This window comes from Antechinus flavipes, chromosome 6 (assembly GCF_016432865.1).
Source record: "Antechinus flavipes isolate AdamAnt ecotype Samford, QLD, Australia chromosome 6, AdamAnt_v2, whole genome shotgun sequence".
Classification (NCBI taxonomy): Eukaryota; Metazoa; Chordata; class Mammalia; order Dasyuromorphia; family Dasyuridae; genus Antechinus; species Antechinus flavipes.
In genome coordinates, this window is record NC_067403.1 from 91596179 (window position 1) to 91616696 (window position 20518).

At 32.4% G+C, this 20518-nt stretch overlaps 1 protein-coding gene across 1 annotated transcript in view; it reads right to left on the minus strand.

The window, feature by feature from the left end:
* Window positions 1-20518, minus strand: part of FSTL5 (follistatin like 5) — a 994361-nt gene that overhangs the window by 672086 nt on the left and 301757 nt on the right. The window contains exon 4 of the mRNA XM_051966050.1: window positions 16883-17131. Coding sequence (XP_051822010.1) covers window positions 16883-17131 — 249 coding nt within the window. The remainder of the gene's footprint in view (window positions 1-16882; window positions 17132-20518) is intronic.

The window sequence follows — 20518 nt, forward strand, 5'->3', positions numbered from 1 at the left end:
TGTGCAAGAATGTTTGTGGCAGCCCTTTTTGTAGTATCAAGAAACTAGAAATTGAGTGGATGCCCATCAGTTGGAGAATAACTGAACAAGTTATGGTATATGAATGTTATGGAATATTATTGTTCTGTAACAAACGACCAACAGGATGATTTCAGAGAGGCCTGGAGAGACTTACATGAACTGATGTTAAGTGAAATGAGCAGAACCAGGATATCATTATACACTTCAACAACAATACTATATGATGATCAATTCTGATGAATGTGGCTCTTTCCAATAGTGAGATCATTGAGGCCAATTCCAATGATCTTGTGATGGTGAGAGCTATCTACATCCAGAAAGAGGACTGTGAAAACTGAGGGTGGATCACAACATAGCATTTTCACTTTTTTTGTTGTTATTTGTTTGCATTTTATTTTCTTTCTGCTTTTTTTTTTTTTTTTTACTTTTTGATCTGATTTTTCTTGTGCAGCTAGACAATTGTATAAATATGTATGCACATATTATATTTAACATATATGTTTTACCATGTTTAACATATATTTGATTACATGCCATCTAGGGGAGAGAGTCAAAGGAAAGGAGAGACATGGGAATACAAGGTTTTTCAAGGGTTAATGATGAAAAATTATCCTTGAATATATTTTGAAAATAAAAAAGTTCAACAAAAAAATAAAATAAAATATCACATTTGATTTTCATAGCAGTTCTGTCTCTGGGTGTCAGTCAACAAATCACTTATTCTCTAGGTTCCATGAATAATTTTGCCAAAAAAATTACAACAATTTGATATCAGACTTTGCTTTGGGGATTTTCCAACTTTAGAACTACCTAGGTGGGAGAAATCACAAATATACACTAGAAACAAAGGGAAAACATTAAAGAAAGAAAATTAACAACAACAACAGCAAAAAACTAAAAGTAAACAAAATAAATGAACAATTTAAATTCTCAGACATCCCCTGTGCTTGTCACATTTGTTTCTCACTATCAATATGATAAAGTAGAGTTGAATAATGTTTCATGAAGAAAATCCTTCTTAATTCTGCTTCAAATATTTTATTGTGATAGGAATTAAAAACTAAACTGCATAACCACTGTTTGATGCCCTGCTATGCAAAAATCAAAGAGAATAATTTCAAAGAGGCTATAAAGAGACAAACATATTAAATAATAGTTCTTATTTAAGGAGGTAAACCATGCAGCATAGAACAAAAGCAAGAGGACTTTAAATGTTCAAAAGGACTTCAATTCCAAAGATATTTATATTTGAATACTGGTTCTGAGTTTTACTGCCTATAGGACTTTGGGCCAGTTATTTGTCCTCCATGTGTCTTTTTTCCCCATCCATTTAATGAATGGCTAATACTTTAGGTTCCCACTAGCTTAAATCAATAATCTTTATGTCACAACCCAAAATCTGATTAGGAAAGAATATTAATACCAATGAAATGACAGATCCATGAAATACTGAAAGTATTATGTTCAAAATATGTTTGTTTAAAAAGATGCCCCAATTTTCCAAATTGTTCTTTAGGAATAGGCAAAGTCAGAGAGCTAAGCTGACAAAAGCTTTTCATCTATTGAATAAAGAAAATTATAGCTATTACTTATAATAGCGCTTGAAAGTTTACAAAATGCTTTACCTATGTTACCTCATTTGGTCTTTATAGTCACTTTGTGGGATAAGTACAATTATCATCTTCTCTCTGCCCCTACCCCCTCACCAATCCATAGTACTTTCTTGATTCCCCCAGAGAGTAGGTATATATGTACTTGAAATTCCCCTTGAAATAGTTCCCCTTTACTCCATGTCTCAGAAGTAAATTAATTTGTCCATCTTATATAGATGGGGAGTGACTGAAGCAGGCTCACTCAGATCTTCTAGGCTGAAACTGGCATCCTACAAAAGCTTCCTCTTCCCCAATGAAATGCCCAGGTTTTAATTCAGTGCATATAAGAAACCGCAACATTTGCAAAACAAGCATATCTAGATAAAGCCTATTGAGCTTTAACCAGGCTGAGTCTGATCTATTGAGATAACTGAAGCCATAGCAACTACCAAGTCAGTTCTAATGTTAGGCTGAAATTCCTGTTTCTAGTAGAGTTCAAAAGACAGGAGGACAAAGGAATTTTTTTTTAAACTATGCTAAAGGCCAGGAGCTACTCATAAAAGGAGTTTCAAGAGATGCTTTAACCTTGTTGAGATGATGAGTTTTGACATGGAGTTGGCAACAAAAAAAGATGAATTGAAAGCTTTTCAATGCCAAAGCTATAAAAGGGCTGGCCTCAGGCCACAGGGAGCCAAAGGTTTCCATGGACTGATGGTGAAAGCCAAGTTTAAATCAAGCAATTATTAAAAGTCTTGCTCTAAAGTCCTGTTTCTGCCTCACACTGGCAGAGGTGACCCATGGCTCCCTAACATAAGGTCAATAGAGAACAAGCCCAACAGTGCCTTAGACATTTCTCTAGGAGCAACCTAAAAGTTCCTAACAAGCTAAAAAGGCTGAGTATGGGAATGGTCATAGAGACAATGCCACTTTTGCAAAGAATTTCTCAGCTTTCTGAAACTTGTCACTAAGTAAAATGCAGGATGATTTGTGTTCCAAACAGAGCAATCCCTGAATTTATTATGATAAAATGCTTTCAATCTGATCAGTATGTGGAGCAATGACATCCAAGGAATTGCAAAGTATTGCAACATTAAAATATAAAAATTATCAATAGTTAATATTAGAACAACATGCTTAATATCTTCCAATATTATATCATATCATATCATAATTATAATGCTTTCTCCCTTATAGTTTATATGTATTTCTATATAATATTGATTCTTTTTTTTCATTAATTTATTAGGAGTTCAGTTGTAAATTTTATAAGAAGACAACTCTCCAGAGCTTTTGACTTTCTGTGTCTCTGAATTTTCCATATTAATCATTCAATTTATTTTGTATTCCACCAAAACAGGTTAACATATTCCTAAAAAGGATATTCCACCACCTGCCTTTAGATTTTTGCACAGGCTGTTTACCCAGTCTGGCAATGTAGTCTCCTATTATCTCTGCTCCTTAGAATTTCTAGCTGACTTCAAAGTTATTTCAAGTGCCACCCCCTACAAGAACTCCCTTACCCCACTGTATATGCTCCCCTACTACCCATATGCACTTTATATTTATCTTGTAAGCATTTTGTATTTATCTATGGAGGATATAGCACTGGGACTAAAGGCATTCAAATCTGAGGTTAGGAACTTATTAGCCGTGTTATTCTGTGCAAGTCACTTAATCCTTTTTGCATCAGTTTTTTCATGTATAAAGTGATTTGAATCAGGAAAAGACAAACCTCTCCAGTATTCTTGCCAAGAAAACTAAATGGTTTCATGGAGAATTGAATATGACTGAAAACAATTGAACAAGAACATCCATATGCATACCATATATCCCTGCCCTTTAACAATTCAAGCTCTTTGAAGGTAATGACACTTCAGTTTTGTTTTCTCAGAGCCCATTAGAACATCTTACACAAATAGCTGCTTAATAAATGCTCTTAGAAGTAAACTGAATTTAAAACATACTTCTCATATATCAAAAAAAGAATAGTGCTGTCTACGTAAAGCGGACACAGGGTCCTCTGATCACTAAGAGGTTTTGAGGTACTTGCACATATAATTCATTCCAATTAAGTTTCTGCAAATGATCACAAGCTTCATATATTTCCATGTATTCTGTCTTTCCATTCAATTAGACTTCAAACAACTATTGTTACTCAACTTGGAACTTTTCTAACTCCAATGGTCATGTAACTTAGAATCATAGGAGCAGACAATTAAGAACTGAAAAAGACCCTAGAATCAATCTAGTTCAATCCTTTCATTCTATAGAAAAGAAACATGAAGTCCATGGATATTAAATGACTTTGCTCGAGATCACAAATATTTTAAAGAGTAGGTTCAGGATTCAAATCTAGTTTCTATAGTATCTAGTAATTTCCTCTCATTGTAGCAGTAACATTTAAATTCCTGGAAATATTCCTCGAAAAAGATCTTGAAGTGCATATACCAGAGGACAAAAAAGTGACTATGTGTGCTTAGTTGAATCAATAAAATGTTTTGGACTGATGAAGAGTGGAAGAAATGACTATCTAGAAATTCACCATTCTCTCAAGAAAATTTGCTTCTTCTCCAAAAGAGCAGAAAAAAATCTATTGTCATCATTGTCTTCCCAGTCATACAAAAATAAAACCTCAAAGCCCTCTTCGAATTTTCCCTCTCCTACATTCTCTAAATATCCCTCTGGTTGTCAAATCCCATAAATACCATTTCTGTCATATTTCTCAAATTCATTCCTCCTCTTATTGTATATCTTTATCATATTCATTAGCTGCCTATTATCTGTAGGATAAAATACAAACACTCTAGTCGGGTATTTAAATTCCTTGAAAATCTGATTACAACTTATCTTTCTAGGGTTATTCCACAACACTGTCCTTCTTGCCTCAAATTAATTTGTCACTTTGAATTCGTAGAGGTCACCCTTCCCTTCTAACATCCCTGGAATATATTCTTTGCACATTTCTGCTTGATGAAATCATCTAAGAGTTACTTTTTCAAGAAGCTTTCCTTAATACCAGGAAATAAAAAATAGACTGAAAAGGTAGTAAGCATGACAAAGAGTAATGTCCATGTCGGAAATTATGACCCTGAGAAAATCACTTAAGGAATATACATTTCAGTTTCCTCATCTATAAAAATGGGGATAAAAATGATGGCATATTCCATAAAGGTTTGCTATAAAAAACAAATAACATAATGTATGAAAATGTTTTGCAAACATTCAAGATCTATGTAAATGTCAGCTATTATTATTCTCTCGCCTTCCTTTAATTTCCCCTAGAGCACTTAGTCTTCATCTCTCCTCTGGCCCCATAATTCTACATTTGTCCTATATTTTTGTATGCATGTTCTCCCTCTCCTATTAGATGAGGAGTTAACTTCTTTTTGATGACATGGATCTTTTGATTCACATATATAAATAAATAAGAGATAACATAATAGGAAAAGTGATTTTGGAGGCAGATTTATGGAACTTTACATAACACAAATAACCTTTCCACTTGACCTATATGATTATATATTGAGAAGATGTGATCATCTTCATTGATAATGGGTACTTCCTCATCTAGGAGTTTCTTATTCAACTAAAATCAGAAGTCTAAATAATGTGCATGTAAAATCATCTGCATAATTATTTCTGCTATAATAAATATTCCAGGAATATTACATGAAAAAGTAATTTTGTAGAAAACCTTCCTTGACATGCATGTAGGTGTTTTGAGTATTATAAAATTAATCAACCAGACGGTAATATTTCCACTGTAAATTAGTTTCACAGTAGCAAAATTAGAATCAACAAAATACTCATGCATCTTAATAAATTGTTTTATAGTTCCTTTCCCCCTGATCTTTGATGAGAGAAAAAAAATCTTGTTTTGAAAAGTGAACAAAAACACAGTCATTTCTGATACCACCTATTTTTGCATAAGTTAGTCCAAATTATGTCACTATTAGATGCTAGGTTATTAGCAGTATGCAAAAGACAAAGAAAAAGAAACTATGATATGAGGAGTACAAAGAAAATGTTTAATATTTATTTTGTAATATTTCATATAAAATGAATAAACACTTTCTTTAAATATGTTCTTTCTTAGTATGGAACTGTAACAATCCTTCTAAATACTAATACTTTTAATGTTATTTCCTTGAAATTTACATTTTGGATAATATGATCTTCCATATAATGCTTTAATGACTTCATGTTCCCATCAGCATTAGTATTTCTTTCAGGATTGGAGATTGCAACTAATTGTCCTTTTTCTATAAAAATCTTGCTCATGTCTTCCTATAAACCTACAAGATTTTCATCCCTGCAATTCAATATAAACACAGATACATATATATATATATACATGTGTGTGTGTGTGTGAGAGAGAGAGTGAGAGAGAGAGAGAGAGAGAGAGAGAGAGAGAGAGAGAAAGAGAGAGAGAGAGAAAGAGAGAGAGATAGATGAGGGGGGAGGAAGAAGAGAGGAAAAGAGAGAGAGAGTGAGAGAATCTGTGTGTGTATACATATATGCATATACATATATAAGAAGATATGCACATGTGTATACATTGAATATGTTTGAATGCATATTCTTCCAATTCTTACTATCATTACTTTTATAGTGAAGGGAAAGTAGAATATTGGATGATCTCAAGAATATTATATACACTAAATTACTTAACTTGAACTTTCACAATACAAAGAGAAAATGAGGTGTTCTCATTCATTCTCACAGTGAATAGTTATGAATAAACTTTAATCTGTATATTGGAGAGAATATCCATATTATTAAGATCATAGATGCAGTAGAGTATTGCACCAACTCAGTTATAAAACAAATGTACATTTTGTAGTTGTTTTAAAAAGGAAAATTATTTCCAATCTTTTCCCCCACCCCCATTGACTTCCTCCCTTCATTTTTCCAGTATTTATAAGTTGTCTGACAAAAAATGGTTGCCTCAAATCGATCAGCTGTTTGGTGTCCACATCAAAATTTTTTTGATTTAGTCAGACAACCTGAGGAGACTTAACAGTACATAATGTGTGTACCTGCTGGATGAGAGGGGGAAGAGGTCAGACAAATGTAGTCTGTCATTTGCCTGGGGAAAGTACTGAGCTCAAGCCTTGCTAAATTAGGAATAACATAAAAGATATCCCCTGGATTTAAAGAGTTTGCATTATGTGCTGAGTAATATTATTTGAGATGCAGGGTGGCTAGCAAATTCAAACTCTCAGAATTGACGGAGCAAGATCAAATTGAGGGGGGCAAAGATAACCTAGTTGACTATCTGTTTCTTTTTAGAAGATAATTTTTCTTGTGCCTTTCCCTTTGTTTTTGACAAATTAATCTCTGGAAATGAAATTTAAGCCAACTTTTTGAGGCAAGAATGAGGACAGGAAGAGAAAATGATGAAATCATCTTATTTCTACCTTGACCCAAGCAATAGTAAGTCAAATTGTTATGCCACAGTTCTCTTTTATTGTCCTGACTCAGTTTCCCTAATTATCCTGACACAGTTTCCCTAATTGTTCTGCTTCAGTTTATAATTGTCTGCTCAGTCCTGCAAAACCACACTCCCTCTTAATCAGAATATTTAATAAAGATAAAAGATCTTAATGTTTTAGAATATCAGAATGCCTCTCCCCATCCCAAGCTATAGAAATGTCAGATACCATCTTATCAAGATGTCTCTCCCCATCTCGGGGTGCCCCCCCCATTATGACATCCCCCTCTCTGATTGCTCACCCCACCCTGTTAGTCCTGTTCCCACTCTCAGCACCCTGACTCTACCCCTGTCTCCATCTATTCCCTGAGTCTGAACCATGTGTATATAGGTTATTGAGAACTCATATTGTTTGCGGGATTCTTGGAGACAATAATCTCATTCAGCCCGGACCAAACCATGGACCCATTTGGTCGCAGTAAATCTCTCCCTTTTAAATAAATTATTAAATACTCTCTAATCTCTATGTGGCCTCAGTTTCTCCGGCATTATAAAATAATTTTGTTCACTGTGAGTCTGTGAAAGAAAACAGTCTATCAAAGGAAAAGGGGAAAAAAATGTTAATTATTATATAATTATTTATGTTATGGAAATGCACAGTCAGACCATAACATTTGAAAGACAAAATGACACTCAGATTCATGTTGATTTAAGGTATAACAACTCTGCCTTATTTTGGCAATGTACTAAATCCTAGTAACTTGTGAAACTACTCTTAAAGTGAAGATCTGAACTAACATGGAAAGGAAAGGTATAATTTGGTTCTTGGTAATATGATCTTAAATCTCCCGTTACTTAATCTAGAGGACAAAGAAGTCCATGGTTGTCAGAGGAGGTATATGTCCTCTTCTCTCAAGCAAAAGGAATGGTCCAAATTAAAAGCAGCCTAATCTAGTGAGTTTTTCAATTCTATTTAAGCCTATAGGTACGTGAGAGACTCATGTTCAAGCTCAATCCAAGAAAATTGGAGATGAACTTAAAAACAAAAGCTATTTATAATACCTTGAATTATATATGCACAACTATATGGAGAACTGGTGGTTTCTTGGAGAACTCCTGTTATGGGAATGCTCTCCATCAATGTAAAGGTAAGACTAGAACTCCTATCTTTCTGACATAAAAACTGTCTCTATCCATGGTTCCATACTGACTTTGAGGAAATGACACACAGGTTGAACAAAAAAACATTTGATATGTTAAAAGTGTATACTGCCAGATACAGGTAGTCAGTTGTGTGCTATCTCATCTGCCCCACCTAGAACTAGATACCTGTACCTACTAGAAAAGTATTATCAATTTGATAAATATTTTAACCAGGTAAAAGGGCACCTTGAATTTTTAGAAAACTATTCCATTTTGGGCATACCAAGAAGCTATTTCAATATTTCATTATTCAATTTGAGAACCCTCTTTTTCTTCCTTAATTTAATATGTATCATAGGTTGCTGTAACAGAACTCATCCCCAAATGCCAACATACCGTTGATATGCTCTTTGATCTGAATCACTACAAATTACAGCTTTGTCAATGAAATCATAGAAGCATTGAAGCACATAAGTAATGTAGATTACAATACAATATAAAGAAAAACAATATAAATATTTAAATTTCAAAGACATCTAAATATCCCATGTGGAAACAAAAAGAAAATGTGAAACATATTAACCCAGTCCTTTTCAGTTCAAATGTGTAGAGGAAATGGTGATATTTAAAAAAAAATGATTCTAAAGGATGGTATATCTTTTTTAAAAAAGTTGAGATAAAATCACAACACACTGAGAAAAAAATGTAGTATGAAGAAAAATTTTGAGTTAGGTATTCTGTTGGAGTTTATATATTATAGATTCCAAATGTTAAAACCACTCTGAAAAATAATACAATCATTTCCAATTCAGGTTATGATGTCTTTCAAGCATCATTCTTTACTATGTTCTAAAATCTGAATCTTTTAGAGCAAGATGATTAGTTAATTGTAGAGTTTGTTGATCTGGAAAGTATGTTGAACTTATATTGTTAGATGAGAACTGAATAGGGATTATGTCCCTCACATTCACGGTATGACTGCAGTCAACTCACTTAATTACTTGTTTGCCTTTCTTTATATCATGGAAAAGACTGAATTCATCTAGAAAAAAAGGAATTCATATTTTGAGAAAAGATGTTTCTATGTAGTACTCAAAATATCTAAAAGAAAAGTAACATTACATGTAATATATCAATGAGTCAATAGCATGTGTTGGCAAAGGGGACATAAGGTATAGGGGAGAGCATGAAAAACTATCAAAAAATCGGGATATATCATTATTGTTGTCAAGAATTAAGATATCAGTAGCCTATTCTATTACTCTCTGCATGACATTAGCCAAGATAATAAATCTTCACTGACTCAGTTTTCTCATCTATGAAATGTGGACTATTGTTCCACTTAGTTCTGAGAGTATCTGTAAGATTTAATAATCTTGGTTTCCTCATCTATAAAATAAGAGAACTGGGGTTAGTTATTTTAAGATTCTAATCTAGATTTAAAATGTAAATGGTATTTTGTATGTGAAATTGTTTTGAGAAATTTTGCATAGAAAGATGTCTAATTCTTGAAGATAATCATTAGTATGAAATTTTCAGGAACATGGATACTGAAAATAAAGTGAAAAAATTAATTAATATTAAAGTTTGTTAGCTATATGAAATACAAAAGGAAGAAGAAAAAAGACAGTGTTTTGTTTTTTTTTTTTTTTTTGAGGGGTAAATGGAATAATTAACTTTTAATTTGCTTCTCTTTTCTCTAGCAAGGACAATAAACTTCAGGGTATAATATTCAGCATAAAAAATAACTGAGTCTTTTAATACCCAAAGCAAGTGAAAGATAGCTGTATTCAAAATATACAAAGTACCAAGCCAAGATGCAGTGTATAATTGGGCAATAAAGGACTTGCTTAGTCTTAATCTTCAAACTGAAAAACTAAGGAGATGGGGAAAGATTGGAAATATATAAATTGTCTGTCCATTTAAAATGGGGAGGTGAGGAAGTAACATAATTGATCTAAATGCATTCTTTCTTTAGAATTCTTTTAAGAAATAGATTATGAAAAATTAGAATATCAGCAAAAATTCAAGATCAAGTCATGTTAAACAAAATTTTAATGTCACATCCTCTAGAGAACTTACCTAAACACTTCAGATTTTAAGATTTTTTTCCCTCTCAGATGGCATATAATAATTATGTTGGTAACTTTCTAATACAATTATCATCGAAAACTGTACTACCATTTGTTATTAGTTCCATGTCATCTACTGGATTTAAGCTTCTTGAGGGCAAGAAAAAATCTAAATTTTGACTGTAAATCTGATATCTTCCTATACTTGCAGCAGTGTTCCAAACAAAGTAGGTGCTTAATAAATGTTTTCTGTTTGATTAGTTTCTACAAGTAAAACAGGTAAAATAAGGTAGAACAGTAGAACAGGAATGGACTTATTACTAGAATAAGATATAACTTAATGATTATCCTTTATGTTTTAATATTATACACACAAAGTCAATAAATCAAAAAGATAGCCTACTATGATGGCTGGAAAACTTATGGAGATTATATAGGAAAATAGACACACACACCTCCACCCTTCCATCCCCCTCACACATACAGATGAAGAGTCACAGGAGAAGATGAATGAGTCCCACATTGCACTCCTGGAAAGGTTCACATATATCTCCAAATATTATAGTATTCTTGAGTGAATTCTTATAAAAATAAAGATTTAATTGACTTCATGCGATTCAAAAAATAAAGTTTCTATAAGTCAGGATCCAAATAGACATTGTCTTCATGCTTTAAGTTGCTGAATAAAGTCATGAGTAATGACCTTAGTTTGCATTTGTTGGAAGTACTATCTGTTTTCCAGAATTGTAACCCCTATTGAGTTTCCTGTATGCCCAACAATGGTAGCTACAGTTGAATCTGATACAGACAAAAGACATTTTTTCAATCCCAAATAGAATATTGGAAGGAAATGAGGGAACTCTTTTTTCTTCTGATTTTTGAAAACATTGCTTAGCTATAAACAAGCATCAACCAGAAAGAACACTCTCAAAATAAACTTCATTTTTTAGTATTCATTGATTGACATTTACCAAGATGTTAAAACTATTAGCAAGGGTCTCAACCCAAGTTTTGAAATAGATTTTAGGAATTTTAGCCAAATGGAATTAAAATAAGGAAGCACATTATTAGGCTCTATGCAATATATGAGTCTTTCCTATACTGAACAGAGAAGATGACAATTTAGGAACAAGCCTGCTTCAGATCACATATGCATTGTCTTAACAATCATATTTCCCAAGTTGTTATTGTTTGTGATGTGCATTTAAACACACAGAACATTTGCTTTTATGAGAGTTTTATTCTCTACTCAGTAAATGGCAAGAGGGTTTCTATTCAATTGACTTTCTCATAAAAGGTTTAATTTTCTATTCATTTTAGCAGCATTTATATGTTCAATTTCTTACTCCAGCTTATATTTCAACTATGAGTAAATAAATTATGTTTTGTATAAAAAACTGACCCTGTGTCAGGAGGAGAAGAAATTGTACTTGTTAGAACTGAGGACATGGCTGGCAGCAGTTTAGACAGTCCATAAGAGAAAATGACTCTAAGGGAAGATCTGTCTTATTGGAAAAAAAAAAAAGAATGGCTAAGCATTATATAGAAATTGGATGCTTTATATTATGCTAAGCACCATCTCTGAGTATATGGTGCCAACAAACACAGATGTTACCATATTCTGATCTCTGTCTTATTCTGTTATTTCCTAATAAAAGAAGTATGAATAGTGGCATATTAGAAACTTTTTATGATGATGTGCTTTTTGTGTCTTCCAGATACAGTTCCAAAATCATTAATCCTTGAAGAAAATCCACATTAAACTCATTTCCCTGTATTTATGATTCATCTAATATAATAATGTGTTGGAATCATTAATAGGGTGATAGGGATAGATGAGTCTATGTGGCCAAAAACTTCTTGGCATGATTATATGAATCCTGCACAAATGAGAACTCAACTTATTAAAAGATCTTTCTGGGAGAATAATTTTAAAAGTTTGCACAAACAAAATTGCAATATGTATTACTAAATTTCATTATAATTCCACTTTTAAAAAAATATACTTGACATGTAAATAGTGCTTACTATATGCCAGGAACTGTGCCAGGTATTTTACAAACATTATCTCATTTGATCCTTAAAATAACCCTAAGAGGTAGGTATTATTATTGTATCTATTTTACACTTGAGGCAACTGAGGCAAACAAAAGTTAAGTGAGTTATTCAGGGTCACACAGTTATTGTCTGAGGCCATATTTGAACTGAGGTGTTCTTGACTCCAGGTCCAAATCCACCATTCTATTCACTGTACCGTCTAGTTAAGTATCTTTACTCAGGGACTGATATAATTGGATTAAATAATGAATAAACAGGATTTAGCGCCTGATTCCAAAGCAGTCAACTTTTCTATGTATTTTCATCTGACTCATGCCTTGAATAGTCAAGAATGGAGGGAGTTGGATTACCCCAGATTGGATCATGCAATTACCTTTGCCTACCTTTGTATTAAGTATCAAATCCCCTTATAATATCTGCAAAATGCCCAGATTTGGTTGTCAGAACTATGCTTATGTCAGCTACACATGTACAGTCATTTTATTTTTCTGAAATTGGTCAAAATGGAGACCCAAGATTTCAGTAAAGTTGGGGAGCATAGGTTTTATTCTCTTAAAGTTTGAGTATCTGTAAATTGTGTATATGAAACTATAGTCCCTGAGGTAAAGCAGACAAATATGAGGATTTTTTCCCATGTTCATTATAATCATGAACCAAATAGTTTAGCAACTTACAGAACATCTTGATTTTCATGTTTATGTGTGTGTGTGTGTACACACAAACATATGCATGTATATATATATATATATATACACACACAAACATATATATGTATGTATACACACACACACACACTAATCTGTTGTTCAATTGTTTCAATCATGTATGACTTTATGATACCTTCTGACTTTTTCTTGGCACAGATACATCAGTGATTTTCTCATTTCCTTCTCTAGATTATTTTACAAATGAAGAAACTAATACAAAAAAGGGATAAGTGATTTGCCCAGAGTCACATAGCTTGTAAGTTCTGGCACCAAATTTGAAGTCAAGTCTTCTTGATTTCAGGTTGGTCACTCTCTCCACTGCACCACTTAGCTATCCCACATAGAGTAATAGCCTAGAAAATTCCTATATACATTAAGAAGGTTTTCTTTAAGTTTTATAGCATAGTAACTATTCTCTCTATAGCATAATAACTATTCTCTCTATAGCATAATAACTATTCTCATTTTTTCCCTCACTATATATTTATAAAATTCAAATAAAGATGATGCCATTCTACAATTCTTTTCTTTTGTTGTTTTGCAGACTATTGGGTAGTTAGATAAAATAATTACTTTATGATGAAATAAAAGTAGCACATAATGGTTAAATGAATACAATATAAATTTAAGACTTTGAGATTTGCTAATCTCTGAAAAGTCATCCAGTAGGGAGAAGTCAACTTTTTATAGTTTATATAAAAAAAAAGAATTTCAAAGGCTTCTAGTACAAATGAGTATACTAACTCAAAATGGGAAATTTTCAATTCTGAACTTAGCAACAAACATTCTCAATCATTTTAAAAAAGGAAATTAAGGAAAAAAAACACTCTGATGAGTATACTTCTTAACCATTAGAAGTCTTGTAGCACTTCATAGAGGATGTCTAAATTATATTAAAGCATTTCACTGAAAAGTAGAACATTATGTCATTCCAATGTTTTAAATACATGACACTCAACATCTGTAGGATTACAGATACATTTGTTTATTACCATACAAATCTTCAGTATAAATAGAGGATCCATAGTGAATAGAACAGAAGATGGAAATAAATTGCATAGTTTTCATTATCTTTAACTATCAGGACAATGATTGAATTTGCACACATTAAAATGCAAAAAAAAAAAAAAAAAAAAGAAAGTAATATTCTACCTAGTTTCCTGGAAAGAAGTTGTTAACATAGTATTTTACAAAATTGTAAAACATTTGTAACTAAAAGGAGGAATAATTTGAACTGGAATCTACCAGTGTCCTCTTCTAATCACCAAATCAGGTATGATCTTTAAAATAAAAATGGCTTCTGCTCTGTGTATAAACAAGTGTTTCCATGAACAACTTGGAAATTAAACTTCATCTTAATTCACTAAAGATCTGAAATTATCCCCAAATTTTCTATTTCTGTTGGGTAAATTGACTTTTCATTCATCAGCTAATTATGTAGCTTTATTTCTTAAATAAATCAGAAATTTCTGTTATGGAAAAATATTTATTCAAATCTACCTATGTTGAAAATATATATTTACATATATGAAATGGTTAAGTGTATTAACTTTGTTCCAAAGTTACATTTCCATAGAAATCTTTTGATTAAAATAGCAATCCATTTCTAAAAGCACAAGTTCCAATCATGTAATACCCATAGACACTGCAGGCAGACTCAAATGCTGATTTTCATGTCAAATTAAGTTAAATTATTCATTGATCAATCTAATTATTAAAAAAAAAGTCTTTGGGATTGATTATTTCAATTTTAATGATAACCACACTTATGATTCAGTTTTACAGATAAGCATTTGGTGTTCCTTGAGACTTGTGATGTCATCAGTGTAGAGAACTTCCAGTTCACTTTCTTATATCAATAAAGATTGCCTATATTCATGTAGCTTTTATTCTCAGAGAGAGTTAAATATTTGGGTGTTTAACTTTGAAGTCATAGTATGTACAAGAAGAAGGACCTAAATCTAGGTTCCCATTTCAAAGTTTAGCTTCCTAGCTACTATTTCATGATGCTTTTCAAGCAAACCTTATATCTACCTTGCAATAACTACTGCTTTGAAAATTGAGTTGAAATGGGAAATAAACGTACGCTGTTTGCGTTTTGTTTTTCTTCCCGGGTTATTTTTACCTTCTGAATCCAACTCTTCCTTTACAACAAGAGAACTGTTCAGTTCTGCACACATATATTGTATCTAGGAAATACTGTGACATATTTAACATGTATAGGACTGCTTGCCATCTGGGAGAGGGGGTGGAGGAAGGGAGGGAAAAAGTTAAAACAGAAGTGAGTGCAAGGGATAATGTTGTAAAAAAAATTACCCAGGCATAGGTTCTGTCAATAAAAAGTTATAATTATTAAAAAAAAAGAAAAGAAAAGAAAAAAAAAAGAAAATTGAGTTGAAAACACTGCATCCAGTAATGTATTGAAAATCTCTGAAACAATATCTACCTATCAAATTCCTGTCACTGGTTTCTGTTAGTGAAAAAAAAAAAAGCAAAAGAAAAGAAAATCACTACCAAATACATAGGGCTTCAAAGAATTTTAAATCATTTTATATTTAAGAATGAATGTATTCAAATTTTATCACCTTGCTGCTTGCTTTGAAATACATTTTAGTAGATAATAAAGGTTATATTAGGACCTATTCTCAAGTCAGATAAATAGGTTATGGTCCATCTCACTTATGCAAGATAACCCAAGGTACAATGTTTTGGGGGAAAACAACAGAAACAACAACAACAAACAACTCTGAATAGATTCTAACTAACTCAATGTACTTACATCATGATTTAGAAGTAGGAGACTGAATTAGAAGAGTTAAGTGTTAACCATAAATTCAATTCACAAGCTTTGCCATATTTGTTCTTTCTATGAGCTCATGACCATCAGTGCAAAAGAATTTTCTCAAATGACATATAAGGCCATAATATTGCTCAAGTAATTTAAAGATAGGCTTTTGTAAGATTTATATACCCAGATTAAACAGTTGTTACATTATGTAATATTCATATTATATAATAGTGTAATGAAGAGAGCTGGCCTTTGCAGCTAAGAACACCTTGGTCACGTCTCTAATAAATACTAGGAGTATAACCCTAGCCAGTCACTTGCTTTCTCATTATTCTAGTCTCTACAAGGTTATAAATTGCAAGGAAGTTCTGATAGAGAACTTCATAGATAAAGAAGTTTCCTTATCAGGAAGCTCCCAATCACATGCACTGAAATAGAATCCTATTAATAAAACCACAAGTACATTCTTTTCCCTCTTCTATTCCTAGATTTAATTTCTTTTAGCTTCCTTATGCTTTTACCCCTGAAACTGGTCCAAAAGATCTGCTCGTGTCACAATTTATAATGCAGATTTCTTATTAGAATAGAATGGCAGTTTAATCTAGTTGAAGTGACTTTCTAGGGGTGGCATTGTTCTGTTGTTACACATTAACCACGTGTAATAAAACTTTCTTCTGATTAGTCCATGGGATATAATGTTACAGGATAAATCAAACACTTCAAACAAACATTGGCTGCCTGTTTCTCATGCAATACAATTTTATTCAAATAAAATCATAGGCTTATAAATAGCAAGTTAGAAGGATTGGATCCTAAATGCCATCTAACTTCACCATTTCACAAATAAAGAAACTAAGGACAATAAAGGTTAAATTTCCCAAGATCAGAGATGAAATTTTCACCCTTGCACTCTGTATGCAAGAATCAAGGCCTTCATCAGCAAGCCTCCAATTAAATGTACAGTATTCTACTCACAGACACAAATCTTTTACATTTCCATCATTCTGACCATCCAAGAGACAATGGGAGTCATGCAAAAGGCATAAAATTGTTCTACTTGGACTTACCTTTGAAGAAACAATCTTCGTTGTGAACTATGGTCACCTTCTGCTTTTTCAGACAAGCAGCTCTATGTACTTCACAGTGGTTTTCATAAAATTCTCCATCTGACCCACACACAGGCTTGTAGTGAGGTTTGCAGTGGTCCATGCATGCACATTCAGCTTGCTCAGTCTCTTTGTTAATAACACAATGTCTTCCCAAGCCACAGTACTTATTTTCACAGGATACAAGTGGACCATCTTGATTCAGATATCCTGGGGAAGAAAGGAAAAAAAAAAGAATATATTTATATTTGCACGGATAAGTGACAGGTGATTATTGTTCTTAAGATATATTCTATAATTTCTGAAAAGCATCATAGATCATAAATCAAACGACATGCATCTAATAGGGAATTCTAGAAGTAAATAATCATTTAATCCAATGACACTTATTTTCATGTGGGGTAGCATTTGTACTTTATTCAACCAGCTCAGTCTATCCCCAGAAGAGATAGATCTAGTCAGCTTCAAGGCCTGCAGCATTCATTATTATATGGACAATTATTTGAGAAAGGAAGGAAAAAAAAAACATATTTCTTGCAAGTCACATTTTAATAAAATACCAAATAGAAAATAGGACTTAAAAAACAAAGCTGAATTGCTTAAATATGGATAAACAATTGAAAATTTTTTTAAAAATGTTTCAATAAATTTTGTATAAATTGGTTTAGAGTTATACTGGATTTTTATTAAATATGGGGAAAGTATAGAATTAAGTAAGACTTAACTGTTGGAGTTCTTTAAAGGTTGCATACCTGTCCTCCCCTTATGAGAATGATGAAATTAGTTGGAATTTGACTTCAACTGGACTTTTATGTGTTTAAACCAAAATCCAAAGTCTTAAAGCTAGCAATTCAGTTAAAATGGTTGTATTAGGAAATTGGCCATTTTCTGGAAGTTAATGACCTGTTTTATGCAAGCCAGAAGCTGCATGTTGCATGTAGCTGTGCTACAATTTAAGAAAATTTAATTAATTCATATGCAATCCAAAAGGGGACTCATATTATGTAAATGGATGGCAAGAACATGTCCTTTTTGACAGTAATTGCCCATGACTAATGATAAACCCTACTTAAACCAATTTAATCTGATTACTACATACAGGTATACTTTCAACTATATTCAGTCCTATCACATACCAAATGAATTGCAATCATCACTAAACATCCCTGTATAATTTAACTTGCATAAAATTATTGATTTTTCACTAGAAATTGTATTATTTGGAGTTGCAATTCTGTACTTTTGAGATCATTGAAGTAATTTCTTTAAGAAATATAAAAAACTAAGAAATTTTTCTCCAGTTTTTAATTGAAAAATATAATTTTATTTAGAGTTGAGTAATTGAATTATGAACATCTTTTAACAATGATTCTTTAGTCCCATTGTGATTTTTTTTGAACTTTAGTATCATTTTGATCTTTATTACAATAATTCCCTCCTTGCTGCATGTTTTTGGGGTATGTACAGACATAATGCAGCAGTTTGTAACTTCTTTGTAACAAATCTCATTAGTTTCAAGTTGTTTAAAAAAAGGAGACACAATATTAAAAATGTAAAGGCCATAGTTTCATCACATTCTATTCTTTGAATTCGTGATTCTTGTATATTTCATGTCCTTTAAGATTACTTCTGCTAATGGTTTTTGGTTTTTCATATTAAAAAAAAAATAAAATACACACACACAAAAGAAATATAGGAAAATGAAGCATGAAAACAAAAACAAAACAATAGGGTACTAAATCAAGAAATTAAATATGCATGCTTTAATTCTACTTGGCATTATCATAATGACAATACTTTATTTCAAGTAGCATAGCAACTTCATACTAGCAGACAGGGCTATGTAATACACCTAAAATGACATCTATCCAATGAGTTCTCACTTCAAGCTCCACATATCCAAAACATTGTCTTAAACCTACCTTCCCAAACTCATTCCACTTCTGAATTTCTTTATTTCTGTTCAAATTACTATTCTTTCAATCACTCATATTCCCAATCTTTCATTCTCCATTTCATATCTGCTATATGCAATCAATTACCAAATCTAGGCAACTTAATCTTCACAAGACTTATGACTTCTATTCCTTTCTCTCCATTCACATGGCCCCTATCTTAATTCAGGCTTGCATCATTTCTTAAGTGCACAATTTCATTAGTTCTTTGGGCCTTCTTTCTCAAATATCTCCTCTATTTAATCCATTTGCTTAGACATCAAAGTGATATTCCCAAAGTTGAGGACTGACTTTCTCTACTTTACAACCACCCCTCACTTATTGTTTTCTCCAGAAGCTCTTCATAGCCTGCCTCCAACCTGCCTTACCAAGTTCCTTATAAATGACTGTTCTCATACTTTATACTCATACTTTATAGAAGGCACTGGTTTTAACAGATATAAGAAAAATTTTCTATAGGATTTTAGCTACAGAATGAAGGAAGCCTAGAAAGATAGAAGGTAGAAATGAGGAATAAGAGATAGTTCTATACAGTGAAGACAGTCAATGAAAAATGCCTAGAATCAGGAGATGACTGTAGCTGGGAACTCTGAACTGCAATGTAGGTCACTGGATTACAGAATAGCTGGAGAGGAGTGAGGAGTAAGGAGGATGGTCAGGTCATGGAAGACTTTTAAACCTAGAGGACTTTGATATTTGATCCTGTGTTGGAGGGGAAGAAAGGTTTGGGTGAATTAGGGAAAGTCTGAAATGGTCAAATCTGTATTTGGTGACTAATTACAGCTTTCTCACTTAGTCCATACTTTTTTTTTTTTAATTGTAAGACAGATACTAGATCTAAAGTCAAAGTCTTTCTAATTTAGTGGGATCTACCAACATTTGACTATATGCTTTCATCTTACCTTTGAAGTCCCAGAAGTAGTACTTAAATGAAATTTCCCCTTATTACCGCTTTGGCTGCATCCCATACATTTTGGTATGATATCTCATTATTATCATTTTCTTGGGTGAAGTAGTACTTAAATGAAGGTTTGCAATGTTAGTAGACACAAATCAAAAGTGATTTGTTAGGCACTTTGTGTAAAGCATCTTTCTAAACATTAGGGGAAATATTACAGCAATAGCAATATGAGGCACTCTAAGTAAGTTGTAGTCTAATAGAAGAGTTAGATACACAAACTATAAAACAGAACAGAACCTCATAATTGTTTCTGAGGTATAAACAAAATAATATTCAAAGTTTGAGGAAACAAGAGGGGTTAAGATGAAATTTCATAAAAGTACACTTAAGTATATATGTATGTGTATATATAAAGATAGATATGAGTACATGTACACACACACCACTCACATACACACACACACATGCCCCTCAGGAAGGGTGGGTATTCAGAGAGGTAAAGCTGTAATAATAGATAGGTTGTGATAAGGAAATGAAATGTCATTTTAAAGTTTCCTGAAGTAGTGTGTGTGTGTGTGTGTGTGTGTGTGTGTGTGTGTGTGTTTATAATAGTGTCAATTAAGATTTAATGGTAATTCACTTCAAAAATTCCTTTCTCACTTAACCCCCATTCCCTCAGCAAAATAAATAAATTCATTTCAACGATATACACTGTAATTCTCTTAAGTTTGGTGATAAATA